This window comes from Cebus imitator, unplaced genomic scaffold, assembly GCF_001604975.1.
Source record: "Cebus imitator isolate Cc_AM_T3 unplaced genomic scaffold, Cebus_imitator-1.0 Scaffold149, whole genome shotgun sequence".
NCBI lineage: Eukaryota > Metazoa > Chordata > Mammalia > Primates > Cebidae > Cebus > Cebus imitator.
Window position 1 is genome coordinate 893,474 of NW_016107464.1, and position 20,549 is coordinate 914,022.

At 52.7% G+C, this 20,549-nt stretch overlaps 2 protein-coding genes across 9 annotated transcripts in view; one reads left to right on the plus strand and one right to left on the minus strand.

The window, feature by feature from the left end:
- The window catches only part of DNAI1 (dynein axonemal intermediate chain 1), a 62,092-nt gene extending 46,686 nt beyond the window's left edge, over positions 1-15,406 (plus strand). For 3 of the 8 annotated variants that reach the window (XM_017542973.1, XM_017542975.2, XM_017542976.2), the window contains 8 exons: positions 1,265-1,512; positions 6,647-6,736; positions 6,869-6,956; positions 7,650-7,729; positions 9,043-9,191; positions 9,265-9,388; positions 11,919-12,104; positions 15,089-15,406. In XM_017542973.1, coding sequence (XP_017398462.1) covers positions 1,265-1,512; positions 6,647-6,736; positions 6,869-6,956; positions 7,650-7,729; positions 9,043-9,191; positions 9,265-9,388; positions 11,919-12,104; positions 15,089-15,187 — 1,064 coding nt within the window. In that variant the 3' untranslated portion in view covers positions 15,188-15,406. The remainder of the gene's footprint in view (positions 1-1,264; positions 1,513-6,646; positions 6,737-6,868; positions 6,957-7,649; positions 7,730-9,042; positions 9,192-9,264; positions 9,389-11,918; positions 12,105-15,088) is intronic. The other 5 variants (XM_017542974.1, XM_037743644.1, XM_037743645.1 and 2 more) reach the window with 5 other exon arrangements.
- A 57-nt stretch (positions 15,407-15,463) lies between these two features.
- Positions 15,464-17,462, minus strand: ENHO (energy homeostasis associated). The gene is made up of 2 exons (XM_017542989.2): positions 17,166-17,462; positions 15,464-16,267 (listed from the first exon to the last, which is right to left on the minus strand). The coding sequence occupies exon 2, from the start codon at positions 16,114-16,116 to the stop codon at positions 15,886-15,888; it is 231 nt and encodes a 76-aa protein (XP_017398478.1). The 5' UTR covers positions 16,117-16,267; positions 17,166-17,462; the 3' UTR covers positions 15,464-15,885.
- Positions 17,463-20,549: the final 3,087 nt, after the last annotated feature.

Here is a 20,549-nt window from a genome sequence, read left to right on the forward strand (position 1 = left end):
TCCCTGTCCTTTCCAGTTTCTACAGGCTGCCCACATTCCGTGGCTTGTGGCCCCCTTCCAGCAAGCAATCGAATCATTCTGACATCTGCTTCTATGGTTGCATCTCCTTCCCTGACTCTTGCCTCCCTCTTTCCCTTATAGGAACCCTTGTGATTACATAGAGTCTACCCAGATAATCCAGGATAATCTCCCCATCTCAAGGTCTTTAACTTAATCACATCTGCAGAATCCCTTTTGCCATGAAAAGTGACATGTTTACGGGTTCAGGGGATTAGGATCTGGACATCTCTGCAGGGGGACCCTATTCTGCTTACCACACACCCCCTCCAAGTGCCTTTTGCATGACTTAATAAGGGAGTCGTTAAACAGCTGCTGTCTTGGAGCTAGTCCTGGGCTAGACTCATTTAGGACAGCACAGGAAGAGAGGAAGCCTGCTGTCAGTCAGTGGCTGGACTGGTATCCTTGTCTCTGTAGCTTGGCATCTACTTCCTCCTGACCTGGTCTGATACCCCTACATGCCCTCTGCTTTGGCAGAGTGCCCCCAGGTGGAGTCTACACCAGCCTTCCACCTCTCCAGCTCCGGCTCCCCTGAGCTTGGTGAGGAGGCTGGGAGGACTGAGCTGGTGGCAGGAGGGCTGGAACTATGTTCATGACTACATTTTGGGATGGGTGCCAAGTATACAGAAAATGTAAGAAAGAGTGGGAGGCACTCCCTTGACATGGGGCTGATGGGGACAAGGACCTCTGCTAAGTGGTCCATTGTTGATCACCAAAAACTGTGCCCAGGCCAGGTGGGCCTGTGGAAGCCTGACTGGCTGGCCTGGGACTTCTGGATTTGGGAAGCGTGCCTAGATCTAGGGCTCAGGCTGCACCTGGGACTGTGGGGATATGCTCATACGTGGCTAGTTTGGGACCCACTGTAGACAATTCCATGTTCAAGCTTAACCTGTACTTGGCTGGGGGGAGGGGTACATGGGCATTATCCGTGCATCTATGGAAAGCTGCCTGCCCCTGGGCTGGGCATCCAAACCCCCACTGAGGGTACTGCTCCTTCCCAAGCTCACACATCTTCTTCACTTAGAAGCAGTCAGATCTCATAAATTCACTTCACAGATGGAAAAGATAAAGTCCAGAGAGGAATCTCACACTCTCTGACAGACATAAAGCAGAGCAGGGCTTGCCCATCTAGTGGGGTAGGAGTGAGGGGCTTCCCGGGCAGGGCAGTTGGATCCTCCAACCTCAGCTGCCTATCTTCCCTGGGTAGATGACTTCATGAAGCAGAGCCGGGGCATGCTGCTGCTCTACAGCATGAAGAACCCCAGTTTCCCTGAGTACATGTTCAGCAGCGACAGCGGCATCATGTGTCTCGACATCCACGTGGACCACCCCTACCTTGTGGCAGTGGGCCACTATGATGGCAATGTGGCCATTTATAACCTCAAGAAGCCCCACTCCCAGCCCTCCTTCCGCAGCTCAGCCAAGTCTGGCAAGCACACGGACCCTGTGTGGCAGGTCAGCCTCAAATCAGGGTAGGAGGGGTAGGGATGGGACCAGCGTGTGGGCCTGGAGACACTGGAGGAGGGAGGGACCTTGGGGAGGAGAGGACCACAGGCAGGGGGATGAGGATGGCAGGTACCAGAAGGCCAGGATCTGGGTGTGAGAAAAGGCAGAAAAGAGCAGAAGGTGAAAATCAGGAAGCAAGAGGGTCTCCAGTGAGAGCTGGGGTCTGCTGCTCCAGACCACCCCTCAGGAGGGCCCCATCTGTTTGCCAAGGATCTCTTAGATGTGGCAGTCAGTAACTCAGAAGTCATAGCTGGAAGCTTTCAGGGTCTGACAGGCTCCAGCTGAGTACAGTGGACCCTTGGACAATGTGGGGATGAGGGACACTGATCCCCACACACAGTCAAAAATCTGTGCATAACTTTGGAGTCCTCAAAAACATAACTAATAGCTTACTTTTGACCAGAAGCCTTACTGACAACATAAACAAATAACACATATATTGTGTGTTACGTATGTTTTATATACTGTATCCTTATAATTAAGCAAGTAAATATGTTATTAGGAAAATCATAAGGAAGAAAATATATTTACTGTTCATTAAATGTAAGTGGATCATCCCAAAGGTCTTCATCCTCGTCATCCTCACATTAAGGAGACTGAGGAGGAGGAGGAAGAGGAGGGGTTGGACTTGCAATCTCAGGGGTGGAAGGGCAGAAGAAAACCTGTGTATAATTGGACCCATGCAGTTCAAAGTTGTTGGTCAAGGGTCAAGTGTATGTTAAAGACCAGGTCCTTGTCCACAAGCTTCCTCAACTCCCCACACGGCTTTTCATCTGCCATCTGGGCTAGATCTGGGGAAACTCCCAGACAGGGGTAGGTGCTGCTAATTGCCTGCCCTTGGGTGGGAATGTAAGGCCTGGTAGGCCAGGTCTGCCACTGAGCCTCTCTGTAGCACCCCCTCTTCTTCAGACAGGCTTAAAGTGATGGTGAGGCCTCTGCAGAAGTTTGGCACCAGCCTGGAACCATTACTGGACAGTGGGGCTGGATTTCACCCTGACTCTGTGTTTCCCATCATATTCCACTGGGCACAGATTTCAGTTCCACTCTCAGAGGGTCTCTTAGCTGTGGCTTGGTAGGCCCTTCCTTATCGTGTCCCAAAAATCCCCTTCCTTCAAAGGCTGTGTACTCTTTTCCTATGGGCAGATCTGGGAGGATCTAAGGATGAATTTCTGCCTCACGTTGCTCAAGATCTCTGGGCGCATCAGGTAGCACTGGGAACTCTGTCTTCTATTCTTTCACTTCCCTCTTGCCCTGCCCTGACAGTCTGCAGGCAAGCTCTGTACTCCTGCCTCTTACAGCCCTGAGCTTCCTGAGACATGTGGACACCTGCCCTGGCACTGATAGGCCTGAGCAGAGGGAGGACTGCCCAGGCACAGGGGCCATGGTACCCTCTCAGCTTTATCCTTTACCCAGAGCCTGGGGCAGAGGGTGGGAGGGAGGCAGACCCTCCTGCCATATACCCTCCCCAGCTACTCTCCAACAAAGCAGAGACCAGAGGTTGTAGCCTCAGGAGTTTTCTCCATCAAAAAGTCCACCTCCCAATTCATCAGCAGGCCTTCCAGGCACGTGAAGGTCTCCAGGCAGAGGGAGGATGTCTGTAGAAACTTTAAAGCTCAGGGAGAGGAGAAAAGACTTACCGTGATCATACCCCGCCCAGCCCTCCCCTGCTTTCCCAACTCAGGTAGCCTAGGGCCAAGCGCAGAGCATCTGTGGTTGGCTTGACCACCCTCCTTCCTCAAGCCAATCAGAAGGGCAGAGGCCCAGGCCAACTACCCTACCCCTACTCTGCTATGTTCTCTAAATCAAATAGCAGGTTGCAGGGAAAATGGCAGGTTGCAGGAAATAGCAGGTTGCAGGGCATTGAGAAGAAGCATTATTGCTTTCACTGAGCAGGTCCCAGGAAGACAGGAACTCAGCTGGACAGGGCAGCCTTCTGCCGTCCTATCCTGCCAGGAAAACAGGGCTGCTGCCTTTGCAAAATGGGAGACTCAGGTTCTTATATAGAATCATGGCATGTGACATAGGCAGAAGCCACCTGTCTCTCACCTGTTTACTCACTTCCTGTTCCCTTCCTTTCTTCTCATTCCTTCCTCCCTCCTCATTCATTCACTTACTCATTCATCCATTCAGTAACTCCTCCCTGTGTGCTCCTCTGGTTGATCTCTGGAGTTCCCACTGTGAAGATAACCACAGCCACAGGCTGCCCAGGGCAGAGCAGCATGCTAAGTGCTAAAGTAAAAGTGTGCAAGGAGGGGCACCCACATTGTCCTAGACGGGGACCAGGGGCTGGAGGGCTGGGCAGGTCTTTCTAGAGGAAGCAACACCTGAGCTAGATTGTGAGGGAGGAGAGTTAGTGAGATGAAGAAGGGTACAAAGGGGGCCACATATGCCATGACATGGAGCATCAAGCAGAGTAGCCTGTTGGGAAGTGACACGTCATTTGAAATACCCTGTGCTTATCTATTAAGTTAAGATGCTCGGACATTGGGTCAGTGGTTTCAAGCGAAGTGTTTATGCAGAAACCCAATGTATTAAAAAGATGAGAGTGGTGCTCTGGTAGGACCAGGTTGCTTGAGGGTCCCCTATTGTCATTCCCTCTACCTCCTGACCATAGTTTGGAAATTGCTGTCCAACCATCAGAGAGTTTGGGGCAGAGGAGTAACATGGCCATATTTGTCTCTTGGATAGATCCTATGACTGCAGCATGAGCATTTTTGAAGCCTGAGCTAGGGCAGGGGCAGTGGAGACAGAAATGAGAAGACAGGGTTGAGAGCTGGTGGGGTAGTAAAATCAATAGAAGGAAATAATTGATTAGATATGGGGAAAGGGAAGAATTGATGCTGCCTGGGTTTGAGGTGCTTAGTAGGCCATCCATAGAAGTGAGAAATGGCAGAAGAAAAACAGGTTTGGCCAGAAATTAATACAAGAAACCCAAGGGACACCCAGAGGGAGGCGTCCTCCAGCCAGTCAGCTATATGAGCCTGGAGCTTGAAGAAGAGCCAGGCTGCTGAATGAGATGTCAGAGACATCAGAGTCTAAGTCCCACATAACAGGACTGTGTCAGAGATATTTGGGGGAGGCCAGAGAGGTTGTGTTAGATCTCAAATGCTAGGCTGAGGCAGAAGGAGTTTGTTCTGTTGGCAGTGGTGAGCCACGGAAGGTTTTGGAGCCAAGGAGAGGACTGTCTGTTCTAAGAAGATTGGGCTTCTGTCCCACAGCACAGGCTTCTTCTCCAGGGAGCCTGCCTGAATAGCCAGCTCTGTGCAAGCCCTACAGTGAAGCTTCAACCAGCAACACTCTGTGTGTGTGTGTGTGTGTGTGTGTGTGTGTGTGTGTGTGTGCGTGCGCGCGCACGCGCGCGCATGGGGATGCACATGCTGGTGCAGTTCTGGGGAAGGAGGCAGGAAGGATGTATGAGCAAGAGACTAGGATCAAGTAGGTCTGCCCTAATCAAATAAGGCAGAAGAGAATAAATCAGTTACGCAGGCTCCAGCTCCTCCCTACCACCTGGTCCCTGGGAATTCATTCTTTCTCTTAACCTCACTTACCACCCTCCCTCTTTTGCTTTATTCCTACTGGCCGACCTCCACCCCAGGAGCAGGTGTGTGACTTGCACACACATACATACACAGTCACTTGCAAATACACACACACCACCCCCCACTGGGCATCAGGCTGCTAAGTGGGGTGTGAAATACAATTTCCATGCAGTGCTGGCGTCTGCTCATTAAACACTTCCCTTTGCAGCTCCCTAGCGCCTCTTACAGCCTGGCCTTTGACACCCCCTGTCCCCTCCCCCCTTTAAAAGGCCCACTTTTACACAGAAGGGGAAGTGGTCTCAATATTAGGGCTGGCTCTGACTTATACCTCACAGGCTCTGTGATGCTCTCTAGTCCAGTGAAAGTGCAAAACAGCCAGCTGCTTGGACAGGCCAAGACAGGACTCAGCCCCCCTCCTGTAACTCCAATCCATCAGGCCTCCGGCTGGCTGGGGAGAAACAACCCATTCTCCACTTCAGTCCCCAACAACCCTGGTGACAGCTGCAGTTACAGGCAGCAGGCAATGGCACTGTTCTTGGCCTCCCTCACTGGTCCTCTGCTTGTGACAGGGGGAGGGGACAAGACAGTGGTCCCAGCATGGGCGGTCTGGAGGGAGCCAGAGAATGGAAAACTCTGGGCACCCAGCCCCACCCCAGCTCTCTGGGACATGGCTTGGCCAGGCCTCCACATCTGGCAACAGAAACTTGAGTCTCGAGCGTGTCATCTTCATAAGACAACAGCTCTGTCTCCAAAACACTTTCCCATATGTTTGCTTCCAGCCCTGAGAAGATGGGTGGGGCAGGATAATTAACCCCAATTTGCAGATGAAGAAACACAGCTCAAATCTGGGACTGGGAGCAAAGTTTTGAGAGCAGGAGTTAGTAGCAAAGGAAAGGTGGGAACAGAGGAGACACTTCCTAGAGAAAGGCCAACCCTGGAAGAGGTGGGCAGGAGACTTAGGGCCTGCTCCTCTCCAGCTCCCACAAGCAAGCAGGGAAAGGCCCCTGCAGAACCTTGGCACCTAGATTCCTAGGATAATCATATTAATGAGGACATTAGCTATCATGTATTGAACATATAATATGTGCAATGTTCTGACATAAGGGCTTCACATATTTATTTCTCATGGCAAACCTATGCTATTATGACTCCTGTTTTATAAACAGGAAACTGGTTGATGGGCCTGGTTCTTTCCAGGTCATGTTTATTTATGTAAGGTGGCTGAACCCATAGCCACTTCCTTCTCCCGGCAATGGGGCTCCTGGAACCCAACCCAGGGAAGGATTGGGTACCTCCACTGCCAACCCAGTAAATTAAGGCAATGCTTTGACTGGCACTATTCCCCCAGGATGGTCAAGGAGAAAGGAATGAGAGACAGAGATGGATGGAAGGAGGGAGAGAGGACCAATCATGGGATTCTGGGAAATGGGCTCCCAGAACTTGCTTCTGAGCCTCAGATGGGTGCTTGGGGATCCCTGCTCTGCCCACAGACCTAACTCAACACCCTAGCAGGGTCCCAGACCTCATGTTTTGGGATGTTTCAGGTCAAGTGGCAGAAGGATGACATGGACCAAAACCTTAACTTCTTCTCTGTGTCATCTGATGGCAGGATTGTATCTTGGACTCTTGTGAAGGTGCCTGTTTCCCAGAGAGGGTCATACGGGGGTGAGTGGGGAGGCGGGAGCTAAATGGCAAAGGGCAGCCCCCAGCCCTGCTGACCCAGCCCAACCCATGTGCCCTCCCCCTACATCCCTCTGTGACTACAGAGCGAGCTGGTCCACATAGATGTCATCAAGCTGAAGGTGGAAGGCAGCACCACGGAAGTTCCTGAGGGGTTGCAGCTGCACACAGTGGGTAGGAGCCCCAGCCCCCTTACCTCCAGGCCTGGCCAGGTCATTCAGGCCCAGTGAGGGTCAGTGACAGTGGTCCTTCCCCTGACTGAGCGTTCTGTCCGCAACCTGTGCCAGAGCCCACCAGGACGTAACAGGAAGGCCTGGCCCTGTCTGCTGAGCCCTTGACTGTGTGCATACCCTCGCTGTTTATACAGCTCCCATCCCTGTGTTTGCAGACCCTGTTCCTGTTTATGCAGATCAGGTGCTGTTATGCAGATCCAGCCCTGTTTATGCAGATCAGGCCCCTGTTTATCCAGATACTGTCCCTGTTTACTCAATTCCTACCCTGTTTATGCAGACTATATCCCTATTGGCACAGACCATGTTCCTGTTTGCAGACCCTGTCCCTGTTTACCCTGACCCTGACCCTGACCCTGTTTAACTCAATCCCTTCCTTGTTAACCCAGGCCCCCATTCCTGTCTGTAGAACCCCTGGCCATTTGCAGAATCCTAACTGCCTGGGACAAGCAGGCCAGAGGGCTGGTTTCTGTTTGCCTGGCCTGGTCCCAGCTCTTACAGGGGCCCATGTTCAGTCTGTCCTGCGCTGAGTCCTGCTCTGAGAGTGCCTGGGCTGAGCTCCTCTGCTGAGGAGGGGAGGCGCTGGGAGCCTCCCTTTCAGAACTGGGCTAAGCCTGCTCCTCCCTCTTCTCCCAAGGTTGTGGCACTGCCTTTGACTTCCACAAAGAAATTGACTACCTGTTCCTAGTGGGCACAGAGGAGGGAAAAATCTACAAGGTGAGGCCGCCCTGTGCCAGCTCCTTAGAGGGCCACTTAGACCTGAGCAGCTGGGAACTTAAGAGTTCTCAACAGATCCTATTTTGATGGATTTTAGTTCCCATCAGTTCTAGAAGGCCTCTTGAGGGAAGAGAATGTATTTGTTGACTTGCTTGGGTGGCAGGAATAAGGGCTAATGCAGGAAAGGGGATGGAGAATCTAGAGGGTGGCTTTAGCCCAGCCCCGCATCTTTTCCTCCAGGTCCTCCCTCCCTTCCTGGGAGTTGAGGTAGAAGTGGGAACTCTAGTTGGGGGAGTTAAAACATTTTGGGAAAACTTCCTGGAGGAGATTTGTACTTGAGTTGAGCTTTGAAGGCCAGAATTATCTCTGAATACTGGCTACATCCCAGCCAACAGGATGGAACCTGATGGTCAGTTTCTACAAGGTCTCAGTGGTAGTAGGTGAACATCCTTCTGAACCTCCATCCATCCAGAAATAGCTCTGCTGCAAGCTTTTCTTAGGCTCAGAGACTTAGAATGTTAATTACAGGCAGCCTCTCGGGAGCCCCTGAGGCCCAGCCGGAGCTGGTCTGAATGCAAAAGAAGTCCCCACCCCCTATTCACCCCTCCCACTGGCAGCCCAAGAGAGGCAGGAGTAATGAGAGACTACTCAGTCACACTGTCTCCTGGAGGTGGGGAGAGAGGGGCACGCTGGTCAGGGCAAGAAACAGAATAGGAAATCTGGAGATCCAAGTTGGCTCTGGCTCTGCACCTGCTCTTGCCTGGACAAGGTGGGATGTTTATCACTGTTGCAAGGATGATGTCTGGGCTGCAGGTGGACCCAGGGCTCTGTCTGTCCATAGGCCCTGGCCTAGAAGATGGCCAGACCATACCTCCCCCCGGGCCTGATACATGCTTTGCCCTCTGTTAAGGAGAGAAGGTCTTTTCTGCCTGGCTTGGAATCCTCGCCAGGTGGTCCCAGCATGGGCAGTCTGGAGGGAGCTAGAGAATGGAAAACTCTGGGTACCCAGCCCCACCCCAGCTCTCCAGGACATGGCTTGGCTAGGCCTCCACATCTGGAGCACTGGGCAGACTACAGCCCTTTCCTTCATCCTGCAGGAAGGTTCCCCTGCCTGTCCTGAATCCTCAGACCCTCAAACCCTTCCTTTCCCCTGGGTGTGCTGAGGGTGGGAGGAGCAGCCAGGAGGTTGGCCCCAGTTCAGCTGGGATGCAATGTGGGGTAAGGATAGGAGTGGAGGCTAAGGCTCAGATCCTCCAGGCCCCCAGAAGAGTGGTGGCTGCTGACCTTTCTATCACTTCTGACTCCCCTACCAGTGCTCTAAATCCTACTCCAGCCAATTCCTCGATACCTATGATGCCCACAACATGGCAGTGGACGCTGTATCCTGGAACCCATACCACACCAAGGTCTTCATGTCCTGCAGCTCCGACTGGACAGTGAAGATCTGGGACCATACCATCAAGTGAGGGGCCCATTCCTGGCTCTGCCCTGGGCCCTCCCCCAGGCTGTGGTACTATGAGATCTCTGTACCATGGGCTTTCCACCCTCCACCACTGCAGGACCCCGATGTTCATCTATGACCTGAACTCAGCCGTGGGCGATGTGGCCTGGGCACCATACTCTTCTACTGTGTTCGCAGCTGTCACCACAGATGGGAAGGTGAGTGGCATTGTCCTGACCTCCTCACTGAGTCCCTACTAGAGATCAGGTGCAGTATCTCAGGGCCTCCCTGATGGAGAGCCCATTCCATGATGAGGTCAGGAAGGAGAAGGTGGGACACAAGGACTGTGTATTTTAAAGGGGCTAGCCATCCAGGGCCCAGCCAAAGGAGGACTCATTCATCCCATGAGGCCTCAAGGAGAGAATGGGGCTGTTCACCTTGGAGGAGAAAGTGCTCTGGGTAATGAGATACCATAAAGCAGTTATTTCCTCTGCTCTGTGGTGGGGAGCTAGGGGTGGGCAGGGCTCAGCTCCATGTAAGGAGAAATGTATGAGCCAGAGTTGATCAGTGACTCAATAGTATCTATAAGGTAGTGAAGTCTCTACCCCTGGAAGTGTGCAAGCTGATTCTGAGGGGTGGAGTGGGAGGGGGCTAGTCAACACTGAGAATTGGTGAGAGCTCAGAAATAAACATCTTGTGAGCACATTGTTGGATGCAAACACCTTTTCCCTGTGGACTTTGATATAAACTGAGAAGCACTGGCTACCCCAAGGAAAGAATGCGGTGAAGAGGCCATCATCCTAAAGTCTATCAGTTGTCTATTCCGGGAACAGATGGCTACTCAGGGCCAGCGATGGTGCCCAGCTCCAGGCTGGACCTTGGTGACTTAGATACCTGCTCTTGTGGAGCTTATGTTCTAATGAAGGGAAAGATGCAAAAAGCAACAACAAAACTCCCAGTATAAAGTGCTAGGCAGAGAATTATTAATAAAAGATTGTGATATGTAAACATAAATGTTCATGGCAGCATTACCCATAACAGTCAGAGTGGCAACAACCCAGTGTCCATCAACTGCTGAATGGGTAAGTGAAATATAGTGTCTCCTTGGGGATTATTAGTCAGCAAGGACAAGGAATGAAGTACTGATCCCTGCTACCACATGGAGGAACCTTGACAACATTCGTAGTGTAAAAAGCCAGTCACAAAAGGCCACATACTGTATAATTCCATTTACAGAATACATCCAAAACAAGCAAATGTGTAGAGATGGAAAGTCAGTTTGTGTGGCCTAGGGCAGCGAAAATGTAAAATCTATTGTAGCAAAGGTTGCATAGCTGTGAATATACTAAAACCAAGAATTTTATACTTTAAATGAGTGAATTTTATAGTATGTGAATTATATCTCAATAAAGCTGTTTTATTAAAAAGAGAAAGAGGTTCAGAGAGACCAGGCAATGAAAAAGAAAAAAAGAAAAACAGGGAAAAAAGAAAAGGACTGGGTGGTCTCTTGGATGCAGTGGTCAGGAAAGCCTTCTTTGAAGAGGTGACACTCATGCTGAGAGCTGACTGGCAAGGAGGCATGTAGAGATGGGGAAGGGGAGCAGGCCACCTTGAGGGAGCAGCTGAGGCAGACGCCCTGAGGTGGGAACAAGCCTTGGGTTTAAGGAACAGGAAGGCAAGTGTGGCTGGAGTCTAGTAAGCAAGGGGCAAGAACATGAGGTGAGAGTGGGGAGGTGGGCTAGAGTGAGGGATCTGGATTTTATTTATAGCGCCAAGGGAGTCTGTGCGAGGATTTTAAGTGTTTTAAAGGTAATCCTGCTGCTGTCTGGAGGGTGGATTGTAGCAAGGCAAGAGTGGAAGTGGGGAGACTGGTTAAGAGGTTGGCACAGTTGTCCAGAGTTGATAGCGGTTTGGTCTTAGGGTGTGGTGAAGGTAACACCCAACATTGATTGACCACTCATATGTCAAGCACTGTCTTTGCACTTTATATATATTAACTGGTGTAAACCCTGGCTCTGCCACTGGCTAGCAAGTTAGCCTCTAAGAGCCTCTAACTCCTCGGTTTTAAAATGAAGATAGCAGAACCACCTTACAGAGTGGTTGTGAAGAGCATAATGAGGCGATGCAATCATGTGGTGCACTTGCTCAGAGTCTAGTACCTAGTAAGTGCTCAACAAACAGTAGCTGCCATTTTCTTTGGTTTTTTTTTTTTTTTTTTTGAGACAGGATCTCACTCTGTCACCCAGGCTGGGGTACAGTGGCTCCATCTTGGCTCACTATAACCTCCGTCTCCCAGATTCAAGTGATTCTTCCACCTCAGCCTCCCTAGTAGCTGGGAATACAGGCGTGTGCCATCATGCCCAGCTAATTTTTTGTATTTTTGGTAGAGACAGGGTTTCACCATGTTGGCCAGCCTGGTCTTGAACTCCTGACCTCAAGTGATCCACCCACCTTAGCCTCCCAAAGTGCTGGGATTACAGATGTGAGCCACCATGCCCAGCCTGTAGCTGCTATTATTGTTAATTCTGTATAGATTTAAAAGTTATCCTAAACTTTTTTATACTTACTCTTTCAACCATAGGAAAACATAAACAGAGACATAAACTTCCCCCTCCCTCCACCTCCTGCTCCAATATGCTAGCCATTAGCCTTCTGTAGTCTTTCCCCAGAAAGTTCAGGGGCTGATTCCTCTGAGGTGGAAGACAGGCCCCACTACTCCTGAGTGTGCCGACACCAACCTCTCCACAGGCCCATGTGTTTGACTTGGCCATCAACAAGTACGAGGCCATCTGCAACCAGCCTGTGGCGGCCAAAAAGAAGAACAAGATCACTCACGTGCAGTTCAATCCCATCCACCCCATCATCATTGTGGGCGATGACCGTGGGCACATCATCTGCCTCAAGCTCTCGCCCAATTTGCGCAAGATGCCAAAGGTACAGGCTCCAGGACTTTGGGCTGCTGCAAGAGCTAAAGTCTCCAGGAGGGTGGGGATGACAGAAGGGAGGAGCCAGGGTGACCCCCCAGTTTCTGGCTTGGGAGAGCCAGGGTAAGGATGGTGTCATTGCCTGAATGAGGCTCACGGGAGAAGAAGCAGGTTTGTGAGAAAATAGCAGTTTGACATGCTGCATTTGAGTTACCTGTGGGGCCCCAGGGGACTCTCCCAGGTGGAGACATCCAGTGAGCAGGATGAAGCCTGCGGAGGCAAATGTGGGGCTATCATTGATTTCTTCCCAGTAGAAATGCTGTGGGTCACCCAGGCAGGGGGCTTGGGGCTGAGCCACTGCCTCATTGGCTGGGCTTTCAGAGGGCTTCAGCTCCAATGGTCCCTGAGCTGGGAGCTGTGGGTCTACATAGAGAGGAAGGAAATGAGCCATGAGGAGGGTAACTAGGGCAGCAGCTATGCAGTCCTCCTTCTCAGCTCTGGTTCCTGTTTCTAGGATCTCCAATGATCAGGAGATCCTGCCCAGAGCCCAGGGCCCCCAAATACAGGTCTGGAGCCCAGAACGATGATCTTAAAGTCTAGACCTGAGTCCACATTCAGACTTATAAACCCAGGCTTTGCAGCCCAGGCCTTAGAATCCTGAGCCCAACAACCCAGAGCCCAGTCCTGCCCATTTGTGTGCTAAGAGCAGAGATGGCTCTTTGCTTTCTGCCAGGTTCTGGGCCAGGATCAGGACTGGGCCAGCTTGCCCTGATGACCGTCCCTCCTGACAATTTGAGGCATTTACTGCAGTTTGAGGCAGTGGCAGGGGCCTGTGTCTTTCAACTACTGACTTCCCAGAACTGTGCTCCTACCAAGGAAGGGACTGCTGCACCATCCCTCTGGTGCTGGCTTGGTCTATTCCCCACCAAGGCCAGCGAGGCAAGGCCTGGGAGTGTGGCCGGGCCTGTAATTGTAGCCAGCTGGGGGAGGGGGTGGACTTGGCTATAAATACTCAAAAGGCTGCTAAGCGCCTGCAGCTGTGGCCCAGAGGCTGCGGTGGGCTTGAAGGGAGGAGGGAGTCTGGCATGGTCTGAATCTCTTTGCTGAGCCCAGCTAGTTGGCCTCAAGGAGCAGGAAGGAGGCAGCACAATTTGTGGAACAGATAAAATCTGTTCCTAATTTTCTGAGGAGAGAGACCCAGGTTGAAGTTGGCAGAGTTGGACAACCCTCTAGGAGGGATGGTGGTCATTCTTTGGGGGAGGGTTATGGCCATGACACCATGAGGGTGGTAGACATGGGTGAGAGCCTGCCCTGCCCACTCTGATCCAGGGAGGTAAGGATCTCCCACAGTTTCAGTTCCCCTCAGAGAAGGGTCAGTCATGGCTGGGAGAGCCAAGCTCTGCATCTTTGGGGACCTACATCTCTGAGGACCTGAGCAGGGACAGCTGGGGGCTGTTGGGTGCTTGAATGGATTAAAGGTTCCTGTGAAATTTCTATCTGACCCAATCAGCCAAGTGATTCATGCAAAATGCAATCCTCTGGGCATCCCTACTGCCCTTCCTGTGTGAGCTGCAAGCTCCCTGCCGTTTCCAAAGGGCTTCCCCACTGAGGCCTGGACTACCCTGCCCAGGGAGCTCCCATGATGGGTGTCAGCCCAACGTGTCAAAGGCCAAAGACTGTCTTTCCCTAACTATAGGATAGATGGGAAATGGAAGCTCGGAAAGGCAAAGAACTTGCCCAAAGTCATATAGAGAGTTAATGACAAAGCTGGAACTAAAACCAGGTCCCCTAACTCCCAGGGGATGGGGTGAAGCCAAGAAGAGAACCCAAGCTTAATTCAGGAAGGAGAGTGGGGAGAGAGAGAAAAAGAGCTTTTTGTCCTCTGCCTGGAGAGTGTAGAGGTGAGCTGGGTAGTGGCAAAAAGGCACTGGGCTGCAAGGGGATGGGGAGAAGATTTGGGAGCAGGTACGGGGTCACACCAGGGGGAAATCTGAGCTCCACATGGTGTCAGCAGCCAGAAAGGAGCTAGGGAGGGGCCTACTGGCCCTGCACTCACCCCCACATCCCCTTTACAACCCTGGCCAGACCAAGGCAAGGCTGGAGTAGGTGTCAGTGAGCAGTGGGCACAGGTGGCTATGAGGATGGGGGCCAAGGAGCAGAGAGAAGGCAGGAAATGGGGAAATGACAGCTGCCCAGCCTGCTGCAGCATAGCCCTCAGCCCACTGCCTGGACAGTAGGGAGGGTGGAACTGGTGCTGGTTTGCCAAAGAGTTCACTAGACCTGTGGGTGACACACACTCATGTCCAGCTTAAAATGGAAGGATTAGAATGCTTTGCAGGTGGAGTGAGGGGTCATAAACTCAGGATCTGGTCTTCTGAGGGACAGCCTCAGCCAAGGACACTTGGAGTCATATGGACTATTCCCTCTGCCCTTATGAGTCTCTTGACACCCTCCCCAACCCTGGGTATGTCTGACACAGCAGGCCTGGCCCCAAATGGCACCCACTGCCAACCTGACCTGAAGGCATCATGTGAGAGGACTAGGTGGGGGCCCCTGAGGCTCTGCCCACCGCCCTTCCCTTCCCAAACACATACCCATTAGCTCCTGGATAGGACTCAGCCAGGGACCTTGCCATGGTAAGGATGGTGCCAGCAGTCAGCCCCCTGCCTTCAAAGAGCTGGATCTCCCTGGCCTGGAAGGCTGTTGCTCTGAGGGTCAGGGGAAGGATGCCTTCTCCCGCTTCTGCCAGTGTCAAGACCCCATGTCCATCTGAGGTTCAAGCCAGAGCTGGACTCTTTTTGCAAGCTGTCAGCTGAGCCCCTTTGCCACCTAACTCCAGTTGGGGAGAGGGTAGGCAGGGATCCAGAATTTACTGGGCAGGGGAGGGGTAGGGCACAGCTGGACAGGCTGGGCAGAGGAGGTAGTACTGGGACCCAGAGAGAGGTAGCCCACCTGTCACCATTCCTCCCCCATGTACGCTTTCCCTCTCCCCAGGAAAAGAAGGGGCAGGAGGTGCAGAAGGGTCCAGCTGTGGAGATTGCGAAACTGGACAAACTGCTGAACCTGGTGAGGGAAGTGAAAACCAAGACCTGAGGGCCCAGCCTCAGTCTCATTGCTTGAATCCAGTACTCATAGTACTTGACCCTGGTACCCAGCCCAGCCTTAGCACCCAGCATGTGACCCCACCCCTGATCAGGTCCCAGCATCTGCCCTTCTTATTCTGCTCCTTAAGGTCCTAGCACCTCACCCCAGGACTTGGCCTTCAACCATTACCCCTCTAACTTTGCACAAATAAACCTGTCTGGAAACCCACCCCACACCTTTAATTTCGCTACCACAGGGCCCTCGGGAACAGAAGAAAATCTCAGGGTAGAGCCATGGTTCCATTTATTATCCAGCAAACAGTGGGAGGACCAGGGGAGGGGCCCTGCCTGGACACCCTCCTATTATTGCCATGGGTTCCAGTTTGCTTCCCCAGCCTAGAGGGCCTAGAGGTGCTTAGCCTAGGGAAAGAGTAAACCCGGCTTCTGGCCCTTGGCCCTTGGGATGGAGCATAGTCCAGATGGCCCTGGTCCTAGCACCAACTCATAAGCTCCCACCCCAGGTCCATCTCCTTAGGTCCACTGAGCTCCTCTTGGGGCCAGGCTGGCTAGACTCTAGACTGCTGGGTCCAGCTCCAAGCAGGCAGACTCTGAGTTCTGGACCCCCAGCCGGCTGAACTCTGGGATCCTAATTCCAGGCTCTGGGTGAGGTGGACTTAGGTCCGGGGCTCCAGATTAGGCCAGGGGCCTTCAGGGCTGCAGCAGGTAGCTGCCTTCATGGCTGGGCTTCTGGGGTGGTGGTGCCTTCTCAGGACAGGGGCCAGGGCTGGAGTTGGGACTGGATTCAGAGAGAGAGTCAACGTCGGCAGAGCGAGAATGGCAGGCCCAGCAGAGGATGACCCAGAGCAGCAGCAGCAAGAGGCCTACAAGCCCGTTGCAGACAATGGCGATGAGGGCCCCCTGGGAGATGGCTGCCCCCATGACGGGCACCCTCAGACAAGCACAGACAGTGGAGCTGCCTGGATGGCGATGCCCATGCCGAGGCAGGACTCCGGTATGGCTGGCCTTCCGAGGAGGCTGTGCTGTCTGCGTGATTCCTGGGCAGTGGAGATGTCTACCTGCAGTCCTGAGCCTGTTGGGGGTACAGAGAAAAGGAGAGTGTGATGAGGAGGAAGGGTGGGGTGAGGCCTAGGAGGAGAGGAGTAGGGAAGAGAGCATTCCTCCCGCATTTCTGGCCTCACTGGTAAAGACATTGGGTCCCAACAGGCTCAAATACCCCACAGAGCCAGCACCCCCACCCAAAGGCCTGGTTCTGGGCACCTGAATGAGTGTGTAGCCAGCGTGGGGAAGCCAGAGTAGGCAGCCGTCATCTCATTCTCCTTAGACCTGGTGGGCATGCCCTGGCCCTGCCCACCAAGCTTGCCGCCCTCAAAAGCCCTCTGTTGGTAGGTGGGACCCAGGCAGCCCCCGGCACAAGAGGATGGGGGCTGTGAGTCGCTCCGGTGTAGCCTGGGCACCTCCTCTCGCCAGGACTCCAGCCAGCCTGACCAGGAGACCTCCAGAGGCGCCAGCTTGCACAGAGGGAACTTTGTGAGGCCCTGGCAGGCATGTGCAGGCTCTGTGCATCCAGGGCTGTGTGTCTCCATAAGGGGCTGCCTCTCTGAGTCTGGCGTCTCCCTGTCCCTCCGTTGGATGTGTGCCTGTGCCTCTGCACACCTACCTCTGTGTATGTGTGGCTGTCTCTCCGTGTGTCCCCATCTCTGACTGTGTCTCCTGTATGTCTCGTTTCTCTCCCAGTGTGTCTCTGTGTATCTCTGCATCAGTCTCTGTGTCTCTCTGTCTCTCTTCCAGGCTATGTCCCCCTGTGTTCTCATGGACGTGTCCCTCTCCCCTTCTCCGTGGGGTCTTTTCAGGGGTTCCTGTGTCTCTTTGTGTCCGTCTCTCTCCGCGGCTGTGTGTCTCTGTCTCTATCTCCATCTTCGCGTCGCAGGTTCTTGGCCCCCGTGCCCGTGGCGGGAGGCCCTCCTTACCTGAGTTGAGCCTGGTGCGCGCCCGCAGGAGGGTCCGGGGCAGCGGGATGCTCGGCGCCGACTAAGGCTCGGGAGCCTGCGGGCGGGGGGCGGCGGGAGGCGGGAGGCGGGAGGCCAGCAGAGGCGACGTCCGCTCCCCTGGCCCTCCCCCTCTGCCGCGCAGCCTCCGCCGGCCGCTCCCGCCGCGGCGCGACCGGGGCGGCCTCTGCCGCTAGCGGTCTGCGGCGAGCTGGCACCTCCTCCCCCTGGGGCCGCACCTCCTCCGCGGCCGCGGCTGCTCGTTCGCTCGCTCGGCAGCGCTCGGGCGGCGGCGGCGGGAGCTGCGCGGGGTTAGGCTGGGTTCGGCTGCGTTCGGCTGGGCTCGGCTGCGTTCGGCTGGGCTCGGCCGGGCTCGGTCGACAGCAAAAACAGCGAAGAGCCCCGCCTCCTGGGAGGCCGGCAGCCTGCGGCCCGGGGGCGGAGCCATCCTCGCGCGGCTGCCGCCACTCAATTGGCGGGCCGATCCCCGGTTGCCGCACCATTGGTAGTGTGCTGAGGTGGCGACCGGCCCGCCTCTGGTGCCGGCGCGGGGCGGGAGTGGGGCTGAAGGAGTAGCTGGCGCAGGGTCTTTCCTGGGAGAGGGGATGGGATGGGGTGGGGAGGGGGCGAGGCCTACCCTTACGTAGGGATTTCTTGCACCCTCTGCACCTGGAAGGGTTGTACACCCTGCATCCAAGAAAGGCCAAGGCCGCTGCATTTCCACATCTGAGGAAACCACCCCTCTGTATCTGGAAGAGGTCTCTAAGCCTGTCTTCCGGAAGAAGGCCCCGCGTCCCCACACCTGGCAGGAGACTGAACCTCCTCAGTTGGGGAACCGCCTATGGTGCAGTCCCGCACTTGCCTCTGCCATCTGGGTGTGGACTCTGCATTCCCACTTTAGAGGGCTGCATGTTCTCTGGCCCTACGAGGTGTGAAAGTCTCTGGCAACGCAGGCTCTTTGGACACATTTACTGAGTTCCCACCCAGTGTTGGTCTCAGGCTTGCTGCCAGGCTGTTGGGGAGCCTGGGACAGAAATGGAGTGTCCTGAGCAATGGTTCCTCCCTGGCCGGAATAGGTGCAGGCATGGTGAAAGTCCTACTTTGCTATCCTAAAAGCTCCCCTAAGAAGAATATAGCTTGGACAGGAGGAGTGAGGTAGACCTCTTCCTCCCCGACGCTTACAGGCCAGTGATTGTCACCTATTCTGATCCTGGCCCTCTTCTCATCCCGCTCTACATGCTCTCCTTGGAAGAGCACATCCTTGAAGTTATCATGAAGACTCCCAGTGCTCCCAAGTCTAGCCTTAACTTCTCTCTGGAATCCTAGACTCATATAACTAAGTGCCTACTGGAATTGGGGCGGTATTGATTCCTGGTTCACTTACTAACTTTGTGATCTTGAGCAAGTTATTTAATCTCTTAGCCTCAGCTTCCTCATCTGTAAAATGGTGGTAATAATAGCTACCTCTCAGGGTTGTTATTCACTAATTTATACCAAATCGACCACATCTCAGCAAATGCCAGCCGACACAGCCCCAAGGACCATGTGACTAAGAAGCCCCATTCCCCCAAGGCCATGAAATTCACATAAGACCCCTAAAAATCCAGATGCTATCTTGAAAAGAAGAAAGAGAAGACTGAGTCATCCAAAGCTACCAAAGTACTTAGAGACTGTCTAAAATAAATTATTGGATCCTGTAGAGTTTACCAGCGTGGATTACTTTTAGCTCCCCCCAGCCACTGCCCACTGCCCAGCAGGGTGAGGGCATTGTGAGAAAGATCAGACTAGTTATAGGAAATGGAGGAGACTTAAATCATTGCACATCTGAGTGTAATGTGAGTGAATTTTGTGACCCAGCTGCAGGAGTTCAGATTTTATCCTGAAAACAGTGGGGAGCCACTGAAGAATTTTGAGCAAAAGAGTAATGTGATCATATCCAGAAATTAGTAGGACGATTTGGGCTATGGTGTGGGATGGGGGCTTGAAGGCATTTGAGAGTGAAGGCAAGGATTAATGATGAGGGACTGAACTGATGGAGTGGAAAAGGAGTGGAGAGAAAAGGAGAGCATTGAGGATATTTGGGAGCTACTGTTGGTGGGACTTAGAGGTCTAGAGGATAGAGGAGGTAAGAAGGAAGGAAAAGTCTGGGGTAACTCCCAGGTTAGTGGCTAAGGATACTGTGATGCCATTTACTGAACAGGCCTCAGGTTTAGGAGAGAGGTCCAGGCTAAAGATAGTATTTTGTGAGTTATCAGCAAAAGAGTGATAGTTAAATGAGAAAAATAGATGAGCTCACCCAGGGAGAGTGAGAACTAGTTTAAGCAAAAAGATAAATGTATAATCAGATACTGGAACCTAAAGGCAAGGATGACTCAGAAACAATTGAAACTGAGAGATCAAAAGCCACCCAGAAGAGTTCTCTCTCTACCTCTCATCTCTGTTAATTTCTGCCTGTCTCCATTTCCTTCCCTGGCCCTTTCCCCTGTCCTCCCCATCCCAGACTGACTTACAATATTCTCCTAGTTTACATGGTAAAAAGCGGGACTTCAGACAATTCTAAAGTTTTAAAGTTTACTGTGTAGACAACCAAAGAGACTGCTGCTGCCAGTTCCTCCTCCTCCTCCTCCTCCTTTTCTTTTGGTTTGCAAAATTTTCAGGAAATATTTTGATTCAGCTTAGATGCTTATCTTTGGACTAATCAATCGTGGTCAAGGGATGAAGAGCAAATTGATTAACATGATAACCGTATGGGCAGTGGGGAGGTGGAGGTGGTGATTTCCAGGGGAAGGAGCACCATAAAGAAGCAAAATGGCAGCTGTCCATACAGTCCACCCTTTGTTTGCCCAACACATACATATCATTTCCTATTACATAATTCCAAAAAGGCCCTCACCTACATAATCCATCCCACGATACAAATGCCAATAAACTCACCTTCTTTCCAATGGAGAACACCTCAGTGACACATCCAGCTGCTGCTTCTGGAGATCATAGCATAGGACCACCATTCTTCAGATATAGGTTCTCTGGATAATGTCCCTTCATGCTCTAGTGAGGTCTCCATGAGGTATGAAGTTGGCTTCTAATAATCCCAGTACCTTTAACTGCCTTTGAACTATCTTTAAACTACTCCCCCTAAGAAAAAGTCTTGATATGTAGAGATAGAAGAAATAGAGAATAAAGTGGGGTGAAAAGGAAGCACTGTGGATTGGTCACTAACCCAGAACATCATCTACTATAGATTTTTTTTGGCCATTAATAATAATGAAATGGCCGGGCGCAGTGGCTCAAGCCTGTAATCCCAGCACTGTGGGAGGCCGAGGCGGGTGGATCACGAGGTCAAGAGATCGAGACCATCCTGGTCAA

Coding starts and splice junctions, on each gene's coding strand:
- ENHO (XM_017542989.2), bottom strand. CDS start 16,116: ATGGGGGCAGCCATCTCCCAGGGGGCCCTCATCGCCATTGTCTGCAAC.